This window comes from Petaurus breviceps, unplaced genomic scaffold, assembly GCF_028583685.1.
Source record: "Petaurus breviceps papuanus isolate PSGF00001 unplaced genomic scaffold, PetGlider_PUasm1.0 186, whole genome shotgun sequence".
Classification (NCBI taxonomy): Eukaryota; Metazoa; Chordata; class Mammalia; order Diprotodontia; family Petauridae; genus Petaurus; species Petaurus breviceps.
Window position 1 is genome coordinate 24,590,268 of NW_027185798.1, and position 25,153 is coordinate 24,615,420.

Consider the following 25,153-nt stretch of genomic DNA (forward strand, 5'->3'; position numbering starts at 1 on the left):
CATGCTGAGTAAGTACTGCATCATGTAAAAACTAACAGTGTAGAAAACCGTACTGCAGCTTCTGCCTGTGAAGAATTTCCACATTAGCTAGGTTAACCAGTCATGAATAAATATTTGATTGACATTAGGCTTTACACTTAGATGTTCTGAGAGGTGTGGTCTAGGCCAACAATCTAGCTGAAGAGAAGTTATTTATATGTAAAAAAGTAGATTATTAAAAAAAAACCTTTCAAACCCTGGTCCTTACCTGCCTTTCCAGTATTCTTTCACTTTAATTGTATACTCTGATGTCCAGTCACATTACCCTCCCTGACTTCATGCCTTTTATACTGACTGTCCTCCTTTGCCCAGAATGGTCTGCTTCTTAACTTCCTTTAAGACTCTACAAATTCCACCATCTACAGGAGGCTTTTTCCAGTTGGTATTTCCAGCCCCCCCAAAGAGTGTGTCTCCCCCATGGTGTTTTCCTAGCACCTTCCCTCTAAGATTGCTTTCCATTTACACTGCATAGAACTTGTGTGTGGAATTGTTTGCATGTCCTTTTCCCCATTAGATTGTATCCTTGAGAGCAGATACTGTGTTTTCACCTGTCCTTATACTTCTAGCATTAGCAGCACAATGCCTGGCTGTATTTAGTAAGTATAGTTAAGTGCTTACTAAAAGCCTGTTGACTCACTGCTCACTGCTAAAGTTAGTGGCATGTAATGGATTGGTGCCAGTAAGTGCAATGAAAAGAGTGACCCAGGGTTGGGATGGTGGAATAGCCAGGATTGGAACCAAGTGTAGGATCACCATGTATAGAGAAGTCTCAGGGGAAGGGAAAGCATTCTCTGGGAGGTCCTGTGAGCAAACATGTGAAGGGACTCTGGGGCACAGATGGGATGTGTTGGTAGGTCCTGTTTCAGAGATCTGGAACGGGAGCCACTGGGACCATTTTGTCGTTTAGGAAGATAAGTCTGTTATTACTGGTGTTGGTAGGATAAATTTAATGGTGACAGGCTCTTTTCCCTTCCACTGTTGAGTTGCAGAAAACCATGATATTTTTTTCTTTGGCTTTCTAGACATTAAACGGTAAACTAAATTACATACCTGTCTTGGTGAACATTTAAGTGATTCTAGATCATATAGAATTCACTGGAAGCTTCTCTTGCCTTTCATCTTTATGTTGGCATTTATTTTGTTTGTAAAAACCAAGAAGATTTTCAGTTTAGTATTTTTTTTTTTGAAGGAGGAAGGCAAGGCAATTGGGGTTAAGTGACATGCCCAAGGTCATACATGTCAAGTGTCTGAAGCCGAATTTGAACTCTGGTCCTCCTGACTTATCTATTCACTGCGCCACCTAGCTGTCCCCTGGCTCTTTTTTTAATAGCCTGTCCTCTTTCACTTCTATCCCTCTAGTGCCTTTCACATTGATAGGCTAGGCATATAATAACGTTTATTGAATGAATTGTTCTTTAAAGATCAAACAACTGACCAATGTTTATAAGATAGGCTTTGAGTTTTCTAGCATTGTTGAGGTGAGCTGAACCACAGAATTCATTTGCCAGATGGCTTGCATTATGTAATGGATTGGGGTTTTCAATGTATCTGATTCGTGATCAGGTAAAATGTTTGGTCCCTCAAGCTGGTAATTATATTTAGGTAAGTTAGAGGGCTTTAATGTTGACTAAAAACCAGAGACCTTCAATAACACCTATGTTTATGCCTGCCACTAATAGGTCAGATGACTTATGTTAAACACTTGTGATAGTGAATTTGACAATGATCTAATGCTTTCCTAATTAGAAAAAGGGAGCTTCTGAACTTTAGTATATTTAAGGTTAAGATACTGAGGCCTGGTTTAGGCCTGGATTATGCAAGAATACTGGCCCCGGCTCACTTTACCATAATTAGATAACAATTTAGATTAGCAGTATGAAATGAGACATTTTCACATTTATATAAAATTGCCCTATTTTCAAGAGGGAATGGAATGATAGCTTATATAATTTCTGAGCTTCAGTTTCTTCATCTGCCAAATGACAGGGTTGGAGTAGATGACTGATATGGTCCCTTAAAACTTAAAAATGTGTAATCTTATGTTTCTGTTGGCAATTTAAAGTTTAATGACTCTATGCCTATGTTATGGTTTACTTAAAACTTGTTATAAAACATTAGTTAGCATCTCATTTGTTGCTCAGCAACCCTTTTATCTATTACCATTGCAGTCATTGTTGAACTTCCAAAAGCAAGTATTTCGAAACTTTGCTCTCTTTAAGACTCCTTCCCCACTCAGTTCTGGACAAATAACCCCACCTACTTCACTGCCAAGGAGATAGAAGTCTTCTAGGGTGAACTCACCCTCTCTCCTACTTTACCTTGGAAGACCTGTGTTCTACACCCAACTTCTCAGTCCTTCCCTCATCTCAGAGGAAAGTGGGTTTCTGTAAGACAACCTTCCACTTATGTTCCACGCCCTCGAGGGCCTTACATCTTTAATCTCTAGTATCATCATTCCCTTTTCTGCTGATGCCTCCCCTTTCTGTAAAAAAAAAACAAATAGCTGAACACTCCTGCAAAACTTCATTTGAAACTTTATCTCTCCTTTCTTTCATGAACAACTTCTTGAACAAATAGCCTTTTACCTCCATTTTCTCAACATCCACCCCTATACTTAATCACTTGCAACATGGCTCCTGAAACGAAATGCTTAGTGTGACCACCTAATCAGCCAATTCTGTGGTCTTATTCTTAGTTCTCCAAGAGTAAATTGTGAGGTTACAGGGAATATCTTATGTGGTTGAAAATTTTGCCCAGTTTTTCATTTTCTCATCCGTTTCATCTCTGTAATTTTCTTCCCCACTTATATGCCTTTAAAACAATCATCTAAATGCTTTCCTCTTTTCATTTCTTAAATTAGAATTGCGATGTATGCGTTGAAACCAAATAAAGTTGTTCCCAGTAAGTTGATATCTGAAGCAGTGTTTGAACATGTGTGTGGCAATCATAACTTAAGAGAAACATAATTAAATGTTTAGCAAAAATTTGTTAAATTTCTGTAGCCATAGAATGCATGAAATAGCTTGGGTAGATTCACTTGTCTTCTAATGACATCCCTTTGAAAACTGAAGACATATATCAGCATTTTACTGGTAGGAAAAATAATCTCCTTGGATCATCTGTTTTCCTTTCTAACTTCTTGGTAGTGAGGAACAATTATTATCAATGTGAAAACATTCATCCTCTTGGTTTTCTCTTTAAAAACTAGGTAAAGTAGGATTTTGGACATATGAGCCAGAAATAAAAATATTTAGAAATTAGGAATGAGGGGGTAGAAACTGTACTTTGGCCAATAAAAGCTTAATTTTTTATTTTTGCACGTCAGAATTCCAAGAGTACTTTACAGGGAATTTAAATAACCAGTCTTGTCATCATGAACTTTGAGCACACATCCTAATTTTTCCTTTTCTTTGTTTAGCTTGTCAGCTCATCTACAGCTTACATTTACTGGTTTCTTCCACAAAAATGGTATGTACCTTTTAAAAGTTTAATAATGTTGGCGTTCCCACAGAAAATGCTTTTTTTGTACGTGTATAAAATGCCCCTTCCTTTACTTAAGATGATCATTCAGTGATTATTTTAGAAAAAAGTCTTTGCTTTCTCCAGAGATGAACTTATTAACCAGTTAGTTCTTAGTTATTGCTTTATGTGATCCTCTGGAAGATTCAGGCTAAAGTGCCTATCTCTGAACCTAGAGAGTCTCAAATATTATGGACTTCAGCATTACTTTCCAAATGCCTTTTTGTTACCTATTTAAATTTTCAGGTATATTTTGGCATTGACATTAAAGCTAGACAGAAGTTCTGATAATGTGGTCCTGTCTTGATACTAAATCCATTTGCTTCATCTGTCTTATGATCATCTCAAAATTAGTTGTATTATCTTTGAATTGGTCAAATTTTAGCTCTCATCTTTAATCCATATTATCATTTCTGCTGTTCCAAGTATCCCTTAATACTATTAGAGAAACTTTGCAAATATGCACCATAAAACTGTATCTCCATAACCATCATTCTGGTGATCATATCTCAAGAGAGAGCACAGTCAAGCCTATAGAATCTTGAGGTGAGGACAGACTTTAGTATCATCATGTACTGATACTTATCAGTGAGTATAAGAAATATCTTGGGTAGTGCAGAAATGTGAAAGATTATATCTCAGTGTTACATAAATCTAGAGGTCTTTATGAACTGTGAACTTTGTTGAGCATGAACATGCCATGTATTCATTCTCAAGTTGGTAATCATTCATCCTAAAATTCCATAATCCTACCTTGACTGATTGTCCTCTATATAAAGAGGATTATTGTATAGAATCACCTTAATCATGTAGTTTTGTCCTACAGCCCACAGGCATATATAAGAAAATCCATGTTCCTTCCAACAGAATAAAGGCCTTAACATATATATATCCATGTATTTTGGAAGCTTGGTAGTGTATAAGGACAGCTCTTATCAGATAAACATTTTGGCTCTTTCTAATTACAATTATGCGCCCCCTGCCCCTTCCCCAGATAACTATATATTTATTTTGCATTTGGTTTATATTTACTTAACTTTACCCATGTAAGCTTCTTGAGCTGGAGGACTTCAGGGATTGTCTGAAGTATTTGTACACCAGGCAATAAATAGTAGGCACTTGATAAATTCGTATTTGTTGAGTGTTACTAGTTACCAGCTTGGTCAACACTGTGGATGATCCTGTCCAAACCTTTTTCAGGAATAAATAAGTGATTGCTTCAGCTATCTTCAGTATACCTGTAGCTAAGAAATTTATTGGGCTACACAGTTATCCATATAGAAATTAAAAGCTACTGCTTTAAATCTCTTTTGTTCTCTAGACTGCTTTAAGAAATAATGGCCATTATTCACTTAGCACTTCCTCTTCTGAAATATTTGTGCTGTTAATTCAGTTTGTTCTGTTGGTTATTCTGCTACATTTAGAATATTTGAGGCTTTTGTGCCTTAAAAAGATCTCTTGACCCCATCAGTTCACTTAATGCCACGATATCCAGGGACCCAGGCAAATAATCTCTATATATATATATATAGCTATATATATATATATATAGCTGAAAAGAGTAAGTGTAATAGTTAAGTTTCTTCATACCATGTTTCCCTGATAATAAGACCTATCCTGAAAATAAGCCCTCCCCTTACTGTGTAAGATTCCTAGAAAATAAGCCCTCCCCCGAAAATAAGCCCTATTGAGATTGCTGCTGTAGTGAAAGTGATCCCCTGCGCTACACGCTACATTATGGTACCCTCTGTATGCACCGTCCCCCCCTCCCCTGTGAAACGCATGCCGCGCTCCGAGCTGCAGCAGTGAGCGCGTCATCCTGTTCTTCCCCAGTGATTTGCTTATTGAATAAAGGTACATTTTTTTGTTCACATTTACCTGTTTATTAAAATTGCTGTCAATGTTCATTAAAATAAGCCCTCCCCTGAAAATAAGCCCTCTGGTGTTTTTCTGTCCAAAAAATAATAAGCCAGTGTCTTATTATCGGGGAAACACGGTATTTCTTTAAAAATTGTACCAGATTGGGGCAGCTAGATGTCGCAATGAATAGAGCACCAGCCCTGGAGTCAGGAGGACCTGAGTTCAAATCCAGCCTCAGACACGTAACACTTACTAGCTGTGTGACCTTGGGCAAGTCACTTAACCCTAATTGCCCTGCCCTCCAAAAAGCAAAAAAAAAAAATTACTTCGGATATCCAAAATTTTTCCTAAGTCATAGTTTAAAAGTTATTTTTTTCTTTGAAATTTTTGATATTGATCTAAGTGTGTAAAGCAAATGCATAGATTTAAAATAAGAAAAAATATTTGTTAGCTTCTTTTCCCAAGAAATAACTCCTTATGTATATAGCTTTAAAATGAGTGTTGTTTGGGGAAAACTGGATATTTCTCCCCTGAATTTATCAGAGTATTTTTGTAGAATTTTTTTACACTAGAAACAAAGATTATAGGGAGATCTGACTTTTCCTTGTCTGCTTGTGGTTTTATTCACTATCTTTTTTAATGAACATTGCTTGACAGGTATTTCTTGAAATTAGAACTCTATGATGTTAGTTACTATAATATTTATCTTGAGTAGCAATTTTAAAGCAGCTTGAGTTTTTATTCATTGTATTCATTTTTACTTTCCCTTAGTTTTTACAAATTTCTTACAATGAGGTCAAAGTAGTGATATGCATATAATGTTCAATTAAAAACATTTATTCAGCACCTAATATAGAGCTAGGCTCTTGGTGTACAAGTAAAGACACAGACCTCAGAAAGAAAGGTCCTTGGCCCCCCAAAGAGCTTACATTCTATAAAGTGAGAGATGATGGGTTTGGGTAAGGAGGGGTCAGGAAATGCCTCACTTAGATGATTCTGGAACTAAGCTTTGAATGAAACTCAAGTCTCTGAGAAGTAGAGGTAAAAGGAGAGAATGCATTCTAGGCCTGTTGATTTGCCTGTGAAATGATAATGGAAAGGAAGTATGGGGGAGGAAAAGCAAGGATATATTAAGAATCAATTCTGGAATCTTAAACTGCTGAAGTCATAGGACTCTTTAATATATGACACTAAATTTTTAGTAGTAAGTAGAAAAAATGATGGTCCAAAAGCCATTTCAGGATAAGGAACTATATTTTTCAGACTATTCATGTTCATCTGTTTAGTAACTTTTTTTTTTTTTTTTTGCCTTTTTTGGGGGGGTTTGCCATTATTAAAATTTCCCAAGGTTACATTTTTTTTTTTTTTTTTTGGTGTGTGGGTGTTAAGTGCCTGAGGCTGGAACTGAACTGGGTCCTCCTGACTCTGTGCCAGTGCTTTACTTACTGCACCACCTAGCCCCCTCTGTTTAGTAACTTTTTAAGGAGATTTAATGAAGATGGTGAGTTGATATCCCCTCTGAAGAATTTAGAGCAGTTGAAAGACTTAAAGGCATTACAATTCACAGCTATGGGGTGATAACTTAAGGCTCTGTTAACAGGAGAGAAGAGGGAGGGAGTGACATTGTCTCCCAAAAAAATACAATGAATCCTAATAAGCACATTATTTTAGTCTTGATGTTCCCCAGGATTTCTTTCAGGTCTGAAAACAAAGCAGTGCCAAGACTTGAGTTTTCTTTCTTTTAAAATATTTATTTTCCTCAGTTTGACTAGGGTTACAGCTATCAAAATAGAGGATTCATTTAAAAAAAATTTTTAAGAGTAACCCAGTCCTTAGCAGTTAGAATTAATCTTGCTATTAAATAACTTAATTAGTTGAATTGCTTCAGGGACACTGAAGCATTATGATCTATTGTGTCTGTTTTGATTATCCATATTTGGCATAGCATGTCAATTTAAAGCCTTTTGTAATATATTATGTAATACATTTCTTTTAAAATCTATTAATTTTGCATTTATTTAAATATTGAAAGGGAAACCTGATGTTAGAGTTTAGAAAGTGTGTTTCAAATATGGCTGCATTCTGGTGGCATGTCATTTGACAAGTCATTTAACTTCTCAGTTCCCCAAGCAACTTGCCTAATACTATAGATGGCAGAGAAAGTAGATGATTTTCATTGGTAGACTTCCTTAACAGGAACTCCCTATACCGATGAAATCACAGGTCTGATGTCCTCAGTGTTGCTGACACGTTACCCCTTCCCCCCCAGTTATTTAAAATAGTTTAGTTTTTGAAGGTCATTTGACTTGTTTTTTTCTGAAGGACTCAGCGTTTTTTACAGCCTCTCCAAATTAAAAACCTCTTGAAGAAGTTTTATCTGGTTAAATTTCCCTAAGTTGAATGTTTATAACATTTCATTTTATATTGTCCTGAAGATATTTTAAAATCTCCCATTTAATAGTGCCTTTCAGTTTACAAAGGGTTTCTTATTGACAGTTTTGTTCAGTATAATTGAAAAGCCATATTAAAAGTTGTTGGTTCCTAGGGAGAAAAATTCCAGGATTGGATGGATTTACAGGTGAATTTTGCCACTTTTTTTTTCTTTTTTGCTTTTTGGAGGGCAATGGGGTTACAGTGACTCGCCCAAGGTCACATGGCTAGTTTTTGTGTTAAATGTCTGAGGCTGGATTTGAACTCAGGTCCTCCTGACTCTAGGGCTGGTGCTCTACTCACTGCGCCATCTACTTTGTAAACTATTTAGAAAAATTGGTAAAAAAGGAATCCTACCAAATTTCCTTTCATCAAACAAATATGGTCCTGATAACCTAAACCAGAAAGAGTCAAAGCATAAGAGAAGACAGTTGATTCATGTAGTAGCAGGGAGATTATAGCAATATAGACTTATGACCTGACTGGATTTATACCAGTAATGAGGGCTAGTTCAATATTAGGAGAAATGATTGACTGAATCAACAAGAAAAATAAAAATTTAATGATTATTTCAGTAGATGCAGGAAAGGTTTTGGACAATACAACACCCATTCCTATTAAATAACTAAAAAGCAGACAAACAGAAGTGGAGTTTTCCTTAAAATGATTAGTATCTAAAACCAAGAGCAAGCATTATTTGTCATGGGGATAAGCTAGAGCCCTTGCTAGTAAGATCAGGGCTGAAGCAAGAATGTTATGGACCATTACTATTCAGTATCATTCTAGACATGCTATCTATAACAGTAAGACAAGAAAAAGTAATTGAAAGAATAAACATAGTCAATGAGGAATCAAAACTCACGTTTTACAGATGAACAGGATAGTTTACCTAGAGAATTGCGAGACAGGCAACTAAAAAACAAACCAATCAAAACAATTAACAGTTTTAGCAACGTTGTGGGATATAAAATAAAGTCACATCAGTCACCAGCATTCTATTGCCAACAAAACTCAGGAAGAGAAAGAGAAATGTCATTTAAAATAACTATACAGACAGTATAACATGCTTGGGAATCTACCTGCTAAGACCAAGCAAATATATAAATACAATTATAAAACATTTCATACAAATGAAAGCAAATAAATAATTGGAAAAATAGTAATTACCATCTAAATTAATTTCCTTATTTAGCCCCATACCAATAAATCTACCAAAGGATTACTTTGTAAAGCCAGAAAAAAGCAATAACAAAATTCAGCAGGATAAGTAAAAAGTTAAACATATCTAGGCAAAAAAAAGCAAACCATAAAAAATGTAAAGGAAAGTGGCCTTAGTAATTCCAGAATAGGATCCATTTGTCACCTGATAATAAGGGGAAGTTTTCAGAAAAAGAAATCAAAATTATCAATAGACATGTAGAAAATGCTCTAAGTCACAATTAGTGAAATAGAAATTTAAAAACAATCCTGAGGTACCAACTCACCCTGAAACAAAATGACATGTCAGGTCTATCTCTAGCAGAGGTCAAGGCATCTGATGTACAACCATACTTCTTATATGACAGGGAATAATACAATTTGGATTTGAGAAAAAGTTTAAAGAGGGTCTCTTAGATAGTACAGGATTAAGACTTGGTCTTTCAGAGCTGTTTTTAACTTGTGCATCTAAATTTTAGACCCATTCTAAAAGCATGTTTCTAAGGAATGACCTTTAATGCTGACTTTGTGTCTATACTTAAATAAAAGTTAAAACTGTTTTGGAGCTATACAATAAATAATTATTTGGATTAAAACACACACAACTTTTTTTCAAGTCCAAAATTTTTTGTGGTTGCTAATTTTTGATTTCAAATTCTCTCCTACCCTCCCACAACCATTGAGAGTGTAAGCAATATGATGTGCCATCCAACAGTTCTTTAAAATTTATTTTTAGTTTTCAGCTTTCAACTTTATCATATTTTGATAAAGTAAAATTCCCCTCTCTCCCCTCTCCAGTATGGCATGCAATATTATATAGGCTATATACATACAGTCATAGACATTTCCACATTAATCATGTTGTTAAGAAAGAATCAGAACAAAAAGGAAAAACCATGAGAAAGAAAAAACAAAAAAATAGTATACCTTGATCTGTACTCGAGTCCATAGTTTCTTCATTGGATGTGGATAGCATTGTCCATCATGAATCTTTTTGAATTGTCTTAGATAATTCCATTACTGAGAAGAGCGAAGTCTATAAAGTTGGTCATTGGACAATGTTCTGTCACTGTGTACAGTTAAGCTATTTAAAAAAAAATAAGTAGTTTGCAGGGCACCCCAGAACTATGATTTCATTTGTGTTGTAAAGAACCTGGGAGGAAATGACCTCCCCCTGTTGCAGATTGACACCTTACCCTTTATTGTCTAAGAAAATTGCATAAAAGGTGGTAATTTGCCCAGTCATACCCCCAATGTGTCAGAGAGGAGCTTTTTGATGCTTGAGGCAGCAGCTCTGGGTTCTGCTGTGCTGTCTGTCATTGTAGTAGGGAAGTTTAATCTTCTTGAGAAAAAAAGTATTTAAATTGATTTAATTTGCAAAGATTTTTCTGAAGGTTTGGGAATGACAAAAACTTAGATTTTTGATAAGTCATAGGCAAAATAATGTACTGTTTTCAAAATAGTTTAAACTGTTGATTTTTCCATTTAGATAAGCCGTCACAAAACTCAGAGAATGAACAAAATTCAGTTACTCTGGAAGTTCTACTTGTGAAAGTTTGCCACAAAAAACGGAAGGTAATGTATAAAATTAATGCTATTTTTAGTGGAATGTTACTGTGAATCAATGCATTCTGTGCTAGTCCTGAGGCCACCAGCATGAATCATACAATAGTTTGTACTTTCTAAGTTCTTATAACTTAATTTGGGAGGTGAGGTGTGCCCAAGACAACGAGACCTCAATGTAACTATACTAGAAGTAGAATATCATAAGGGTAAAAGACAATTCTAGAAACAGTGCTACAAGTTAAGAGATGCCCTAGACATGCTTTTGTACTTTGATAATAGAAAAAGGCTTCATAAAGGAGGGGGCATGTAACATTAAGCCTTTAAGAAACAAGATTTAAGATTATATGCTATAAGGTCTGTTCCCTTACTGGTATGGATACTTTCATTGATGTGGATTGCAACCTCTCACATCTCATCCCCCCCTTGTTCTGAAATTTTCCTTGACTGAAAAATTTACCATCTGATGCTCACAAGCCTCTTTGCAATTAAGAAAATTGGTCCCCTTAGATACATAGGCTATCATTGAGTCTTTCTAGCTTGGTAAGACTCATTAAAGTTTGTATTCTGCTCTTGTAACCTTGAACCTTGAGAATCAAGACTCACTTTCTAGTAGTCGTAATTGGGGTAGACCCAAGTAGAGGATGTGATCTATAATTTAGCTGAAATGCTGCACTTGAGCCATGATACTTAAAGGCAAGCGCTTGACCTCAGTACTGGGAAAGAAGAGAATTTGTGATAGGTGGCAACATTTCTGCCTTCAGCTGTGGGGGTGAGTGCTGGCCTATTGGTTACCACAATGAGTACCAGTGGTGGGATGGAGGGGCCATTTAAAGCCCCTTAAAAGCCAGTGTAACTAATTTGGAAGCGATTACATGAAGTTGATTCTTGTATAAATCAACCCGTTTGGATCTTTGAGGGAATTACATTAATCCTGTTTGATTCTTGTCTCCTGCACTTATTCCTGAATTTTCATTTCTTCCATCTCAAGTTGTTTTTCACATTTCGTGAAAACAAGATATAAATGTGTAGACTTACTGATTCACAATATTAATTGAGAAGCAACATAGTATAGTGATATTTAATGAGAGCTGAAAGCTTGGTTACAATGATACAAAAACAAAGGTGGAGATGAAGGAGAGAGAAGGTTACAACATAATGGACTTGTCTTTGAATCTGCAAGAAACCTGAACCAGAGGACCCAAGCAAGGCAGATAAACCTTTCCTGTCTCTCTTCTCATCCTTGGTGTCTGCTTTGCCTGGTCAGAAGCTACTGTCAGGAGCCCTAGCAGTGCCATCTTCAGCCCTAATCTCTCTAATCATTATCACTTCAGGACTTCTTTCCAGTTACATCTCCTATGTACCTTCTAGTCCTCTTTCTGGTCCACCAAGTTTAGATGTCTCACAGTGTTGTTATCCACATCTCCTCTAAACAGAGTTCATATCTTTTGGCATCAGGGTGTTGGGGGTTCCCAGAAAATTCTTTGCTATCAAATGAGATTTTAGTCTTTACCTTCTGTGTGCTTGTCTTTCTTTGTTCAAGTTGATCATTAGGATACCTTGTTTTCTTAGGTCACTTTGCTTCAAGTAATCTGCAGTGGCCCGGGCCCAGGACAAACATGGTATTCAGATCAGTGGTGTGATTCTTGGTTTTGGGGTTCACTAAATGTCATGAAGCCCCCAGTCACATGTGCCCTCACTACCTTCCTTCCATGGCCGTCCCCATGACCTCTAAGTTCATTTCTTTGAGGCTATACCATCTCACCACAGCTACTACTGCAGCTGCTGCTCTTATGCTAGTTCTGCCTACTCTGCCCAGGGAAGATTGTAGGTCCTTGGCTGCTATCCATAGGAACTCTCTTGCTGTAGCTGCCATATGTCTTCCATCACTCATGAAACTTGCTGTTGGGAGCCGACTCCTGGCTGAGGCCAGATTGCTCACTAATTCTTTTTTTTTTTTTTGCTTTTTGGAGGGCAATTGGGGTTAAGTGACTTGCCCAAGGTCACATGGCTAGTTTTTGTGATAAGTATCTGAGGCCGGAATTGAACTCAGGTCCTCCTGACTTCAGGGCTGGTGCTCTATTCACTGTGCCACCTAGCCACCCCTTATGCTCACTGATTCTAAGTAGACTGGCAGTTCTGGCTGCTGTTCTCACCTCTGGTTCAACTCCTCTATAGCACTATAGCCTATATCCTAGTCTGTTCATGAAAGATGCTGTCCATGATCTGACTAACCATAGATTAACTGGACACTTTTGTTCCTTTAGCTGTATTGGTTATGGATCTGATTGGTCTCTTTAGAGTAGCCTTCATAAGGCTCAGCGGGTTTAGGCCCATAACTTTGTGGGACTTGTTGGGGACTACATCCACACTTGTGTCTACTGATGCCTGAGCAACAGAAAACAATCTCATAAACCAAGGGAACATCCTTGATAAATGAGTTGAAAATGTGTCCAACATATCTCGCTTCTAATAGTTAAAAAAAACATTTCCAGAGTATGATGAGACTTATGTGCAGTATTTGATTAAGAGTAAGTCAGTTATTAGTATTTCAGTCAGTCACCAAATTCAAGGTATTCTTCTAGGTGCTGAGGATACAGATAAAGAAAAAGAGAAAAAGTTCTATCTACAATAAATGACGATAAGACTAGAAGTACATATTAAAACATAGTCTTAAATATTAGGTAGCTTGGGAAGGGAGAGCACTAGCAGGTGAGGAGATCAGGAAAGGCTATAGGAGACAATATCTGAGCTGCATCTTTAAAGAGAAAAGAGGAGCTCAGAAGGAAGGTGGGTGTGTATTCCAGATACGGGAGATGGGTTGCATAATATGTGTGTGAGAGGGAAGAGAAGGAATGTTTAATGATGCTAGAAAGGTAAGTTGGGACCAGGTCATAGAGGTCTTTAGAAATCAGTTTATATTTTTTTTTTTTGAGGGGGAGAGTAGGGCAATTGGGGTTAAGTGACTTGCCCAAGGTCACACGGCTAGTGTGTGTAGTGGGAAAGTGACATCAGATCTGCACTTAAGGAAATTTACTTGGGTAGCAGTATGCCTGGATTGATGAGAACCTTGAGTCAAGTAGAGTAGTTAGGAGGCTGATAATATAATCTAGGGGGGGAAAGGCTGAGGTATGAAGTGGTAAAATGTTTGGAAGTTAGCAAGGTTAAAATTTGGGAACTGATAGGATTTGTGAGGTGATGGAGATTGAATAGAATGAGCTGATGCTGAGATTGCAAATCAGACACCAGCAGGGTGGTAGTGCTATCAACAAAAATAGGTAAGTTTAGAAGAATGGAGGTTTAAGGGGAAAGATGAGCTCAGTTTTACACGTTGAATTTAAGATGCCACCAAGGATATCCAGTTTGAAATGTCCTATAGATAGTTGGTGATTTGGGATTGCAGTTTGAAGGAAAAGGTTAGTCTTTTGTATGTTGATTTGGGTGCATGGTCTGCATAGAGATGAAGATGAAGCCTGTAGGAGCTAGGAAGGTTTGGAGGAGTATAGAAAAACTGACCCTGAACATAATCTCAAGGAACACACATATTCAGGGCCTGTGGTATGGGATGATGGGCCAGCAGACACAAAAGGGTAGTGGTCAGACTGATAGGACAAGAGTGTCACAACATTCTGAAGAGAATAAAGCATTCAGGAGGAGAAAGTGTTCATCTACAAGTGTCAAGTGAAAAGGAAGAGGATGGAGAAAAGACCGTGAGCTATGGGAATTACCCAGTCGATTTTGAGAGAGCTGTTAGATGAATGAGAAGAGAGGAACTGGAAACAGTGACCACTTTTTCAAAATGGTTTTGTAATTTAACTGTGACTCTTTACAAATTTGAAAAGAATTTTTCATTTACTATTTAATTCTTTTTCTTGTTTGTAGGATGTAAGTTGTCCGATAAGGCAAGTTCCTACAGGTAAAAAGCAGGTGCCTTTGAATCCAGACCTCAACCAAACAAAACCAGGAAACTGTCCATCCCTTGCTGTTTCAAGTAATGAATTTGAACCTAGTAATAGCCATATGGTGAAGTCTTACTCATTGCTATTTAGAGTGACTCGTCCAGGAAGAAGAGAGTTTAATGGAATGATTAATGGAGAAACCAATGAAAATATAGGTAATTTTGATAGCACTTTTATCAGATTTTGTCCTGGAGACAGAATATGTTTTGTTTCTGGAAAGTTACTTGATCCCATCATTTTCCTAAAGAATTAGGGATTGTGTCTAAGTAGTTTTTTTTTTTTTTAAGCAATTGGGGTTAAGTAACTTGCCCAAGGTTACGGCCAGTTATTTTATGTGGTTGTTAAGTATCTGAGGCCGTAACTGATCCTGGGTCCTCCTGACTCTGGGGGCCGGTGCTCTTACTCATTGTGCCACCTAGCCACTCCTTAAGTAGTTATTATTAAAATATCAACCTAATGCTAACTTCTATAATAGAGAAAACAGTTTGGATTATACTACATGTAACTAAATGTTTTTATACGTGTGTATTACAGCATAGCATGATACAGAGCTTTTAAAATGTTAGGAAATGAAATTCTTTTACTTGGGGAAATCTCAGGCTTTTATGCTTAAGTATAATTTTTTGTCCTATTACCCCAAAATATATGCTACAAATATATCTTTGTCAGGTATTCAGTGAAAATAGTTAATTGTTCAAACAAAGTCCATGCAACAAATATTACTAATAAATGTTTTTAAATTTTTGTTTTCTTTTAAAAAGATTTCTTTCTCCATGCTTTATTGCTAAAAGAACCTTTGCTTTCAAATGTAACTTTTGGTTGATTCACCTCTTCTACATATTTGAATTATGAGAGAGATGCTTTTCAAATTTAGATGTCAATGAAGAACTTCCAGCCAGAAGAAAACGAAACTCTTCAAATCGTGAAGATGGGGAAAAGACTTTTGTAGCACAAATGACTGTATTTGATAAAAACAGGTAAGAAGAATTTGAAGTGAAAATGAAGTTCTGATACTCTGGGTACTTAAAAATCCCAAAACATAATTGTTACTGGTATTAAATTTAGCGAGTCACTAGGTTTAAGTCCATTTGCTTGACTCTGCAATCATATAATATAGACTTGAACTCTTCCTATAACATAGGGTTTATTTTTACTTTTCTGTTTTAGCAACATTAAAAAAATTCTTGAGTATACCTGCAAGTTGTATGATACTGTATTAGGCATTACGAGATTTCCAGGTTTTTGTTAGCTATACCTGCATTTGTCTATGATCTATTATGTCTGTCCAAGGACAAATACAGAATACAATCTATGTAAATAAATAATTAAACTGATTGAATACTAACAATTTATAGAAGTTATCTGAATAATGACCCGTTATTGTATTTCCCTCTAGATTATATGACATTTCTTTTTGGGGGTGAGGTGCTAATTTGTATGTAGGATTTAGTTTCTATTTTGTATCTTAAATAACTTTGGTACAGGGAAAGAGGAACCAGGTGACTGTTACATTTCTAGTTTATTATGCTAGTGGAGGGGAGGGAACCTTCTACCTCATGTGGCCTTCTAGGTCCTCGGGTATGTACTTTTGACTTGAGTCCAAGTTTTACAAAACAAATCCTTTTATTAAGGGGATTTGTTCTGTGAAGTTTGGATTCATTCAAAGGGACACAATTGATGATCTAGAGGGCTGTATGTGGCTTTCAGGCTACAAGTTCCCCACTCCTGTGGTGTATATCTAAAGGTTTGGAGATAGTAAAAAGTGATTCAGTGATTAAGCCTGCTCAATGGTAGTTGTCATCCTTTACTGTTAACCCAGGGTAGATAGTAGAAAGACATACTGGGTGTCTGCAAAAGATGGGAGCATGAGAATTAAATTGTTCTCTCTTATTACTCAGGCAAATAGCAAGTAGCTCTGGCTGTTCCTTTTAGTAACCCTGCATGATTTTGCATTCTAAGGTAGCATGTTCAGAGATGCTTTTTTTTTTTTTTGCCTTCTGGAGGGCAATTGGGGTTAAGTAACTTGCCCAAGGTTACGCGGCTAGTTTGTGTGTGGGGGTGTTACGTGTCTGAGGCCGGATCTGACTACGGGGCCGGCGCTTTACTCACTGCGCCACCTCGCCGCCCCCAGAGATACTTTTTACCTTAGTGCATGACTGTAACAGGGAACAGCTATCCTTCTGACCATTTTTAATTTTGATAAAGTTGATTAACACTTTGGTTGCTTTTATATAGACTAACAAGGGAGATAAAAGGCTACCATTCCACATAATTAAAATCCAACTAAAGTTATCTTTTGTTGCACTCACTAATCTGAATGACCTTGCTTCATATTGTATTCCCTAGTAAGATGAAAGCTTCTGGGAGGCAGGGACTGCTTCGATTTTTCTTTGTAGGTACAACACTAAACATGGTGAATTGAGGTTACTTCAGAAATGTTAACCAGATTATCATTCATGAGGTAGAACATATTTTATTTTTTTACATGTGAATCAGAATATTCTTTTTTACTAATAAATTAACACAGCCAAGCAAAACAAATCCATACTTTTGCCATGCCCAAGATATGTATATTCTGATTCTGTGTCTTGAATCCATTACTATTTTATCAAGAGGTGGGTAGAATGCTTCCTCATCAGATCTGTGGTATCATAGTTGGTCATTTTATTTTTGAAGTGTTTCTAAGTTTTTAAAAGTTGCTGTGTTTTAAAATAATTGAAATGATATTCATATCTCCATGTATTTTATTTTACATCAAACACATTTGTTGGCAAAGCTATTGAATAGTCTTTTTTTTCCTTTGCTTTTTGGGCAGTTGGGGTTAAGTGACTTGCCCAAGGTCACACGTCTAGTAAGTGTTAAGTGTCTGAGGCCGAATTTGAACTCGGGTCCTCCTGACTCCAGCTGGTGCTCTATTCACTGCACCACCTAGCCACCCCAACTATTGAATATTCTTATTAATAATGCAAGGTTACAAAAGGAACCAACATTTTTTTCTTCAGTTGATAAATATAAATGTTAGCCTATTATTAAGCTGATAGGATTTAATTGGTTGATAAAATTTTATTTATAATTTCAATTAAAAATTAATATAAAATATGTTAACTCTTTGTTGTATTTATAATTATATAATCAGTATATGTTAGAGCTGGGAGGAACCTTAGAAATGGTAGTACAAAACTCTCAGTCTAGAGTATATAAGTAAATTACTTGCCTAAAGCCATATACCATTTTTTTTCCTGCAAACTTGCCAACCTTCATAGTGAAATGTTTAAGTCCTTAGTTGGTTCACAGAAATTTAAGTTTGACTAATAGCTGTTATGAACAAATATTTTTTGTGAAAACTGAGCTGTCTGTATATTCACATGTATTTTTAAATTCAATTTTATTTGCAGTGGTGTATTTATCTTCCCATTTTTCCCCCATGACAAAAACAAGTCCTGTTATAAATATGTATTGTCAAATTCTATTCATATACCTTTCAAGAATGATGTGTGTTTGGACTTAATTTTTTTTAATATTAGAATTTACTTTCAAAGTGCCTTTTATGATCTCTAGTTGTGCCAAATAATGAACAGAACTTAATTCAAAATGTGTTTGCATGATAGGCGCTTGCAGCTTCTAGATGGAGAATATGAAGTAGCCATGCAGGAAATGGAAGAATGTCCGATCAGTAAGAAAAGAGCAACTTGGGAAACGATTCTTGATGGGAAAGTATGTGGTTACAATTCTGGTTTTTCATACATCTTGTTCTAAGTGTGTGTGTGTGTGTGTGTGTGTGTGTGTGTGTGTGTGTGTGTGTGTGTCACATACAGCATTATCTGTTTTCTTATCCAGTGTGGTTTGTATCCACATCTTTTTCTAAATCTTTCATAGAGAAGTCATAAGTCATCTCAAATGGTGGAATTCTAATTCTTTTAGTATTTCGGTGATGCCATTTCAATATTTGGACTATGTTAGCAATTGGAAATTGAGTGCATTGGTGATAGAAATTTTGTGATTTAAGTTCTCAGGGAATTGGGTTTGTGAATTATAAATTATGACAGTGCATGCATGTAACCTTTTAAGATAATTTTTAGAAATTGTCCTAATTTGGAGTGGTATCTAGTTGTAATTGTTCTGGTAAAGAAAAACACTGAGTACTCAGTCTAGAATGCCATTTTAATCTCTTAAATTAGTTTAATTTCTTTTCTCAAACCTTAACTTTAAATCTACAGTGGTAACAGCCTTGTTGACAGTACATTTATTTACAAATAGGTAGATGGAGAGGACAATAGCCGTGATCAGACCAGTAATTTTAGGGTACAATTTATCCCTCTGTCTCTCCCAGATTAATATTCCTTATGCTCAGCTCAAATCATTTTTTCAGCTCTTCAGAAATATTGAGCAGTTTTCTTTTCCTTTTCAAATAAAGATCAGGCTAATAACTATAGGTTGGATTTGAAAGTGGAAAAGTCTGGAATTTTTTAATACAGTAATTAGTCAGGAAACAGTGAAGCTTAGGTTAAGTTTGTGGATAAAGGAATGATGAGGAATGTAGAATTGACTAGGTTTTGTATTTTTATGTTGAGTTAAGAATTGAAGATGTTTCCAATATGCTGAGTCATTGGTTAAATTCTGATAAAGATAATGGGAATTTTAGGGGAAATCATGAGTTTGAGAGGTAACAAGCATTGAAATGTGGAATTGTAAAGGAGGCATTTGTTGACATAGCTCTGTATGTCAGGGAAGTGGATAGAACTGGTTTTATTCTTCATATATAATGATTATTGAGTAGCTTTGCGACAGATTTAGGGTAGAGGCCTAAGAGTTCCTCTCATAATTGGGGTTGGGGGAAGGAAGTAAAGTCATTGAAATAAATAAAAGAGACCTAGGATTCAAGATAATTATGTGTCAGGCACCGTGCTAAGCACCAGCAAAATGAAGCTGACAGTCCGTTTTAGAGGAAAACAGCTACAAAACTTCATTGAAAAGTAGAGAAGTCATTTACATTATTAGAGTTGTATGATGCATTCATTCAATCTGGCTGGAGGTATATGGGGCTGAAGGTCAAATGAAAGAAAACTTTTGGTTGGGTATTTGAAATGTAGAACAGAAAGGAGCAAGTATTTGGAAGGATTAGTAGTATCTAGAACCACATTGAGTGCTGGGAAAAATTGTACTAAGGCCAGAGGGAAGGACTAGGACATGCATACATACATCAGTGTGAACAATCCTTAGACAGTAGTTAGCATCAGTCTTACTTTTTTCTTTTTTAGAGGCTACCTCCATTTGAAACATTTTCTCAGGGACCTACATTGCAGTTCACTCTTCGTTGGACAGGAGACACCAATGATAAATCTACAGCTCCTATAGCAAAACCTCTTGCAACCAGAAATTCAGAGAGTCTCCCTCAAGAAAATAAGCCTGGTTCTGTCAAACCCCCTCAGACTTTAGGTGAGCAGACATTTCTTCATAATACAGCATTTCAAATATCTTCCCACACCTATCACCCAAGTAGCTGTTCCCTTGTAACAAATTTTTAAAAATTGTTTAGCAAAATCAGTAAATCTTCCAAGTCATGATAACATATATGACATTCTATACTGTTCGATCCATCCTACAGTAAAGGAAATGGATTTTTTTTAAGCTCTTAAAATTGGAATTTAGTAATTATAATTTTATCCACAGCATGCATTTTCATTTTTATCTTTATTTTGTTCATAGAATCATAGGACCCTAAGTCAGTGAAAGTACCCTATTTAATGTTAATTTTGTCCTGCAGAATCAGACATGAGACCAAGAATTATATAAAAAAAAGTTGTATTAGGATACTGTGGACATCTCTTTCATGATGTGTATTTTATTGAGTCATATTTTCATTAACTAGAAATAATAAATTTTCAGCTGTGAAAGAATCATTATCTACCGACCTTCAAACAAGAAAAGAAAAGGATATTTTAAATGAACCTAGACAAAAGTTAAGAATATTTTATCAGGTAAGCAACATGGTTCTTTTGAAAAAACAAGTTTTATTTTTAAGGGGAGGAGAGGGTAGAAGGAATTGTTTTGTATTCCCAACATGGTTTAGATGGATTTTAAAAGCTTTATTTAGATTATTTAGTTTTTAGAGATGGGGGAGATAAGATAGTAAAATATTTTAAAATTTAAAAAAGTTTCACTTGCCCATTTTCCAGTTCCTTTATAACAACAATACAAGACAGCAAACTGAGGCCAGAGATGACTTGCATTGCCCTTGGTGCACATTGAATTGCCGCAAGCTTTATAGTTTACTCAAACATCTTAAACTCTGTCACAGCAGATTTATCTTCAATTATGTTGTAAGTAAGCTTTCTGTTTTTAGTTTTCAATAAGTTAAAATATGCATGTGAAATATTTTGTTATTCTTCAGTGGTATTGGATTCTTCATGATTACATTTGGGGTTTTCTTGGGGAAGTTAGTGGAGTGGTGTACCATTTCCTTCTCTAGTTCATTTTACAGGTGAGGAACTTATGCAAACTGGGTTAAGTGACTTGCCTAGGGTCCTTCAGTATCTGAGGCCATATTTGAATTTGGGGAGATGAATCTTTTAACTCCAGGCCCAACACTGTATCCACTGTACTACCTAGTTGTCCAAAACATGAAATATGCCATATGGAATACGTAAATTACACATTGAAACATAAAAAAAAAAGATTCATTCTTTCTCCAAAAATAATCTATTTGTAAAGAGTGCCAAATATTATTTATGTATATAATAATTTGTTTCTAAAAATCTACAAATGGATTCTTTAATTTAACTTAGGTAACATACTCTAGGTTTCAGACACATTAAGTAAATTTTTTCCGTTTGAATCACTTCTGGCTACAAATTCCTGTTTTTTGCATTTTGGGAAAAAATGATAAATGTTGGGTTAGATTATTGGAAGGGGAGGGTTAGGAATGAATATTCATATATTTGCCTGGTGGCACTATGCTAAATGTAAATGAAAAATTTACTCTTGGTGATAATATTGAATTTTAGAATTCATAAGATTGTATATTTTCTAACTTATCGGTTTAATATTTGTTGTTACAGTATCATCCAAAAGGTGCTAGAATAGATGTTTCTATCAATGAGTGTTATGATGGCTCCTATGCTGGGAATCCTCAGGATATTCATCGGCAGCCTGGGTTTGCCTTTAGTCGTAATGGGCCTGTAAAGAGAACACCAATTACACACATTCTTGTATGTAGGTAAGTAAAAAGGTCAGATAGCAAATGCTTGACTTCTTATTCCTCATAGGTCATTTTGGAGAAAGTAGAAGTTTGCTGGACGGAAAGTAGTGTTTTATGTGGAAACTTTTTGCAATCCAAATTTGCAGATGTTAATGGTTTTATTTTCATTGCAATATTGATGACTTGTAGATTTCATAATTGCATTGCTGCTATTCTTTCTTTGTTAACATCAGAAAATTCTTTGACTCCTTAGAAGTAAATGTGAAAATTTAAATGAAGGACTAGCTGGGTTGGGTATGTGTGTGGGGGGCAGTGTTAATGATAAGTATGTTTCAGGAACTGAGGGCCTTCTTTGACCATCCCCCAACCACAACTGCAGATTTCTCACCTTTTTCAAGTGTTTTATTTTTGAACCTCAGACCTTCATTATTGCAGTAATGGTGGCTTTCTGGAATTCTCCCTTGTTTGAAGCTTGTCTCTGGCTACTTCACATCTTTGAAGGTGGCCTCTGCAAGAGGGTGAAATCTCTTACTGGGATAGTGGGAAGGGAATTTGGATTGGGAATACAAAGAACTCAATCAGCTCCCTTTCTCTGCTATTACCATTCTGATTTTTATGATATTGTCCAAGTAATTTAACTTCTCTGTACTTGTTGCTTTATCCTGAAAAATGTATGTTGAACTAGATCATCTTCAAGGTCCCTCCTTGCTCTGAAAATCTGTGGAACTGGACAGTAGCTTGGCACTAACACCAGTCTGTATATTGAGCCAAAAATGAAGGAATTAATTATGTGTTCTGTACTCTGAATAATTTTTTCCCCTAAGACTTGTTGTGGTTAATTATAGCTTTAGGTACCAAATAATTTATCATTTTTATTTCTCTTCTACCTAGTCCACATTCCATTTCCCATCCTGTCATTTCTGTTTTTTGAATCAACTCTGTGTGAAATTATCTTGAATGCCTTTGATCTAAGTGCTACAGAATACAGATGGAAAAGGATTTTTTTATATAGCATGAGATGTATATAATTGACTCATGTTTGTAGTCATTTTTGCATTGTTCTGTTAAGTGCCAATAGCTGTCTGTTCATTTATATCTAATTTTTATGTTTATCTCAACAGACCAAAACGTACAAAAGCAAGTATGTCTGAATTTCTTGAATCTGAAGATGGAGAAGTGGAACAGCAACGGACATATAGTAGTGGACATAATCGGCTCTATTTCCATAGTGACACTTGTTTACCACTCCGCCCCCAGGAAATGGAAGTAGATAGTGAAGATGAAAAAGATCCTGAATGGCTAAGAGAAAAAACCATTACTGTAATTTTCAGTTTTAAAAACATAAAAAAGTTGTATTTACATATTTTTTTTTTGGCGATTCATAAAAATCTAACACATAACATTACACATTGGGTGATTATGGAATTAAATGATAGTCATTCCACACAAATAGGGCAGATGAGTCCTGTTCCAACCTTGGGAGCCCCATCCACCATTTTTCCCCACTCATCACCTTAGGTGATAAACTGGAGGTTTTAACCTAGAAAATTTTTATGCTTCCATTTAGACTTGGGATCCCATTCCAAGAGCTACTAAACTGCTCTGTGTTTAAGCTTTTAAAGTTAAAGCTGCAGTGGGATTTTTTGCAATACCCTTTTGTATGTATTGTCACTATAACTAGGTTTTAATAGTGTATATTCACTTACCTGATGAATCTGAATATTTTATTAACTAGATTTTGCTTAATCTCATGACCAGTTACAATTTCATTTTATTTATTTATTTGCCTTTTGGAGGGCAATTGGGGTTAAGTAACTGCCCAGGGTTACAGGGCTAGTTTTTTTGTGTGTGTGTTAAGTGTCTAAGGCTGGAACCGAACTCAGGTCCTCCTAACTCTGGGGTCAGCGCTTTACTCACTGTGCCACCTAGCCGCCCTGACCAGTTACAATTTTAAAAATATTGTTGCCTTACTGTACAGAATACTTGTATGATGTGTATTTCGACTGTTTAGACACATTCTGACATAGTCATATTTATAAATGCATTTCATTTTGTCTGAATTAAGTATAAAAATCAGATTTAAGGTATTCAAAATGAGATGCCCATATTGTCCCCACTGTGCTGTCCCCTTCTCTCCCTCCCCCAGTGGTATTTATCCTCAATTAATTTTCACATTTCCTTTTAGCAAATTGAAGAATTTTCTGATGTTAATGAAGGAGAGAAAGAAGTGATGAAATTATGGAATCTACATGTCATGAAGCACGGGTGGGTTGCTTTGGAATCATTTAAATACATTAATTCTTAAATTCAGTTCTTGATATTCTGATGACCTTGGTATGTGTGTAGAATTATACTTGATTTTTGATACTCTTAACATCTTTAAGACTTCCCATATACCCTTGGCTCTTTTCCTTATCTGCAGAATTAGTGTTTGGACTAGTAGGAGCCCATTGGAGCCTGGCGTCAGAAAGACCTGACATCAAATCCTACTTCAGACATTTAGTAGCTGTGTGACCCTGAGCAAGTTCGTTTACCCCCCCCCCCCGCATTTTATTGATCAACTGTAAAGTGGGGGTGATAAAGGGCTTACTTGGCAGGATTGTTGTGAGGGTCAAAGATATCTGTAAAGTGCTTAGCCTAGTGCCTGGTACACAGGTGCTTAAAAATGCTTATTCTCTTACCCTTCCAGTTCTGGATTTATCATTCTATGACTAGACATACAAGGAAAGGAAAAAACCCTTTCTAATGAATGGAAATGTATTTAATTTGACTACTTTAAATTCTGTTTAATATGACAAAGCCATTTGCATGTCTACCTTTGTAAAAGTTTCCATGTAATTTTGCATTCTTGTCCCACGTTTATTGAGAGATAACAACAGTAGTACTTGGGGAGCTCTCTTAGGGGTGTCTCTTTATAGTTGGACTTTCTCCAAAACTCTTATCTCTCCAGCACAAGGCTCATGCAACCTTCTTTTTCTTTTTGGAGGGCAATTGGGGTTAATTGGGACTTGCCCCAAGGTCGCATGGCTAGTTTTTGTGTTAAGTGTCTGAGGCTGGATTTTAACTCAGGTCCTCCTGACTCTAGGGCCAGTGCTCTACTCACTGCGCCACCTAGCCGCCCCAAACTTATTTTTCTTGCCTGAAATTACAGATAGCCTCCTAATTGTTCTCTCTGCCATAAGCCCTACTCCCTCTCTAATTAATCCTTCTGCACAGTTCACAAAGTGATTTTCCCAAGGGACAGGTTTGATTATGCCTCAGAGGTGAAATACACAACAGACTGGCATTTAAATGTTTTGCAACTTGGCTGTAACCTCTCCTTGACTTATCAAAGCTGTTACATGACATGACTCTTGCAGCCTTCTTGCTCTTTCATAAGTAATGCTCT

At 36.2% G+C, this 25,153-nt stretch overlaps 1 protein-coding gene across 1 annotated transcript in view; it reads left to right on the forward strand.

Annotated features, from left to right (window-relative positions):
- Positions 1–25,153, forward strand: part of SUZ12 (SUZ12 polycomb repressive complex 2 subunit) — a 40,223-nt gene that overhangs the window by 12,023 nt on the left and 3,047 nt on the right. Inside the window, exons 5-15 of the mRNA XM_069089874.1 lie at positions 3,458–3,507; positions 10,535–10,620; positions 14,491–14,722; positions 15,442–15,544; positions 18,176–18,281; positions 19,826–20,003; positions 20,454–20,545; positions 20,744–20,887; positions 21,626–21,783; positions 22,887–23,085; positions 23,951–24,030. Coding sequence (XP_068945975.1) covers positions 3,458–3,507; positions 10,535–10,620; positions 14,491–14,722; positions 15,442–15,544; positions 18,176–18,281; positions 19,826–20,003; positions 20,454–20,545; positions 20,744–20,887; positions 21,626–21,783; positions 22,887–23,085; positions 23,951–24,030 — 1,428 coding nt within the window. The remainder of the gene's footprint in view (positions 1–3,457; positions 3,508–10,534; positions 10,621–14,490; positions 14,723–15,441; positions 15,545–18,175; positions 18,282–19,825; positions 20,004–20,453; positions 20,546–20,743; positions 20,888–21,625; positions 21,784–22,886; positions 23,086–23,950; positions 24,031–25,153) is intronic.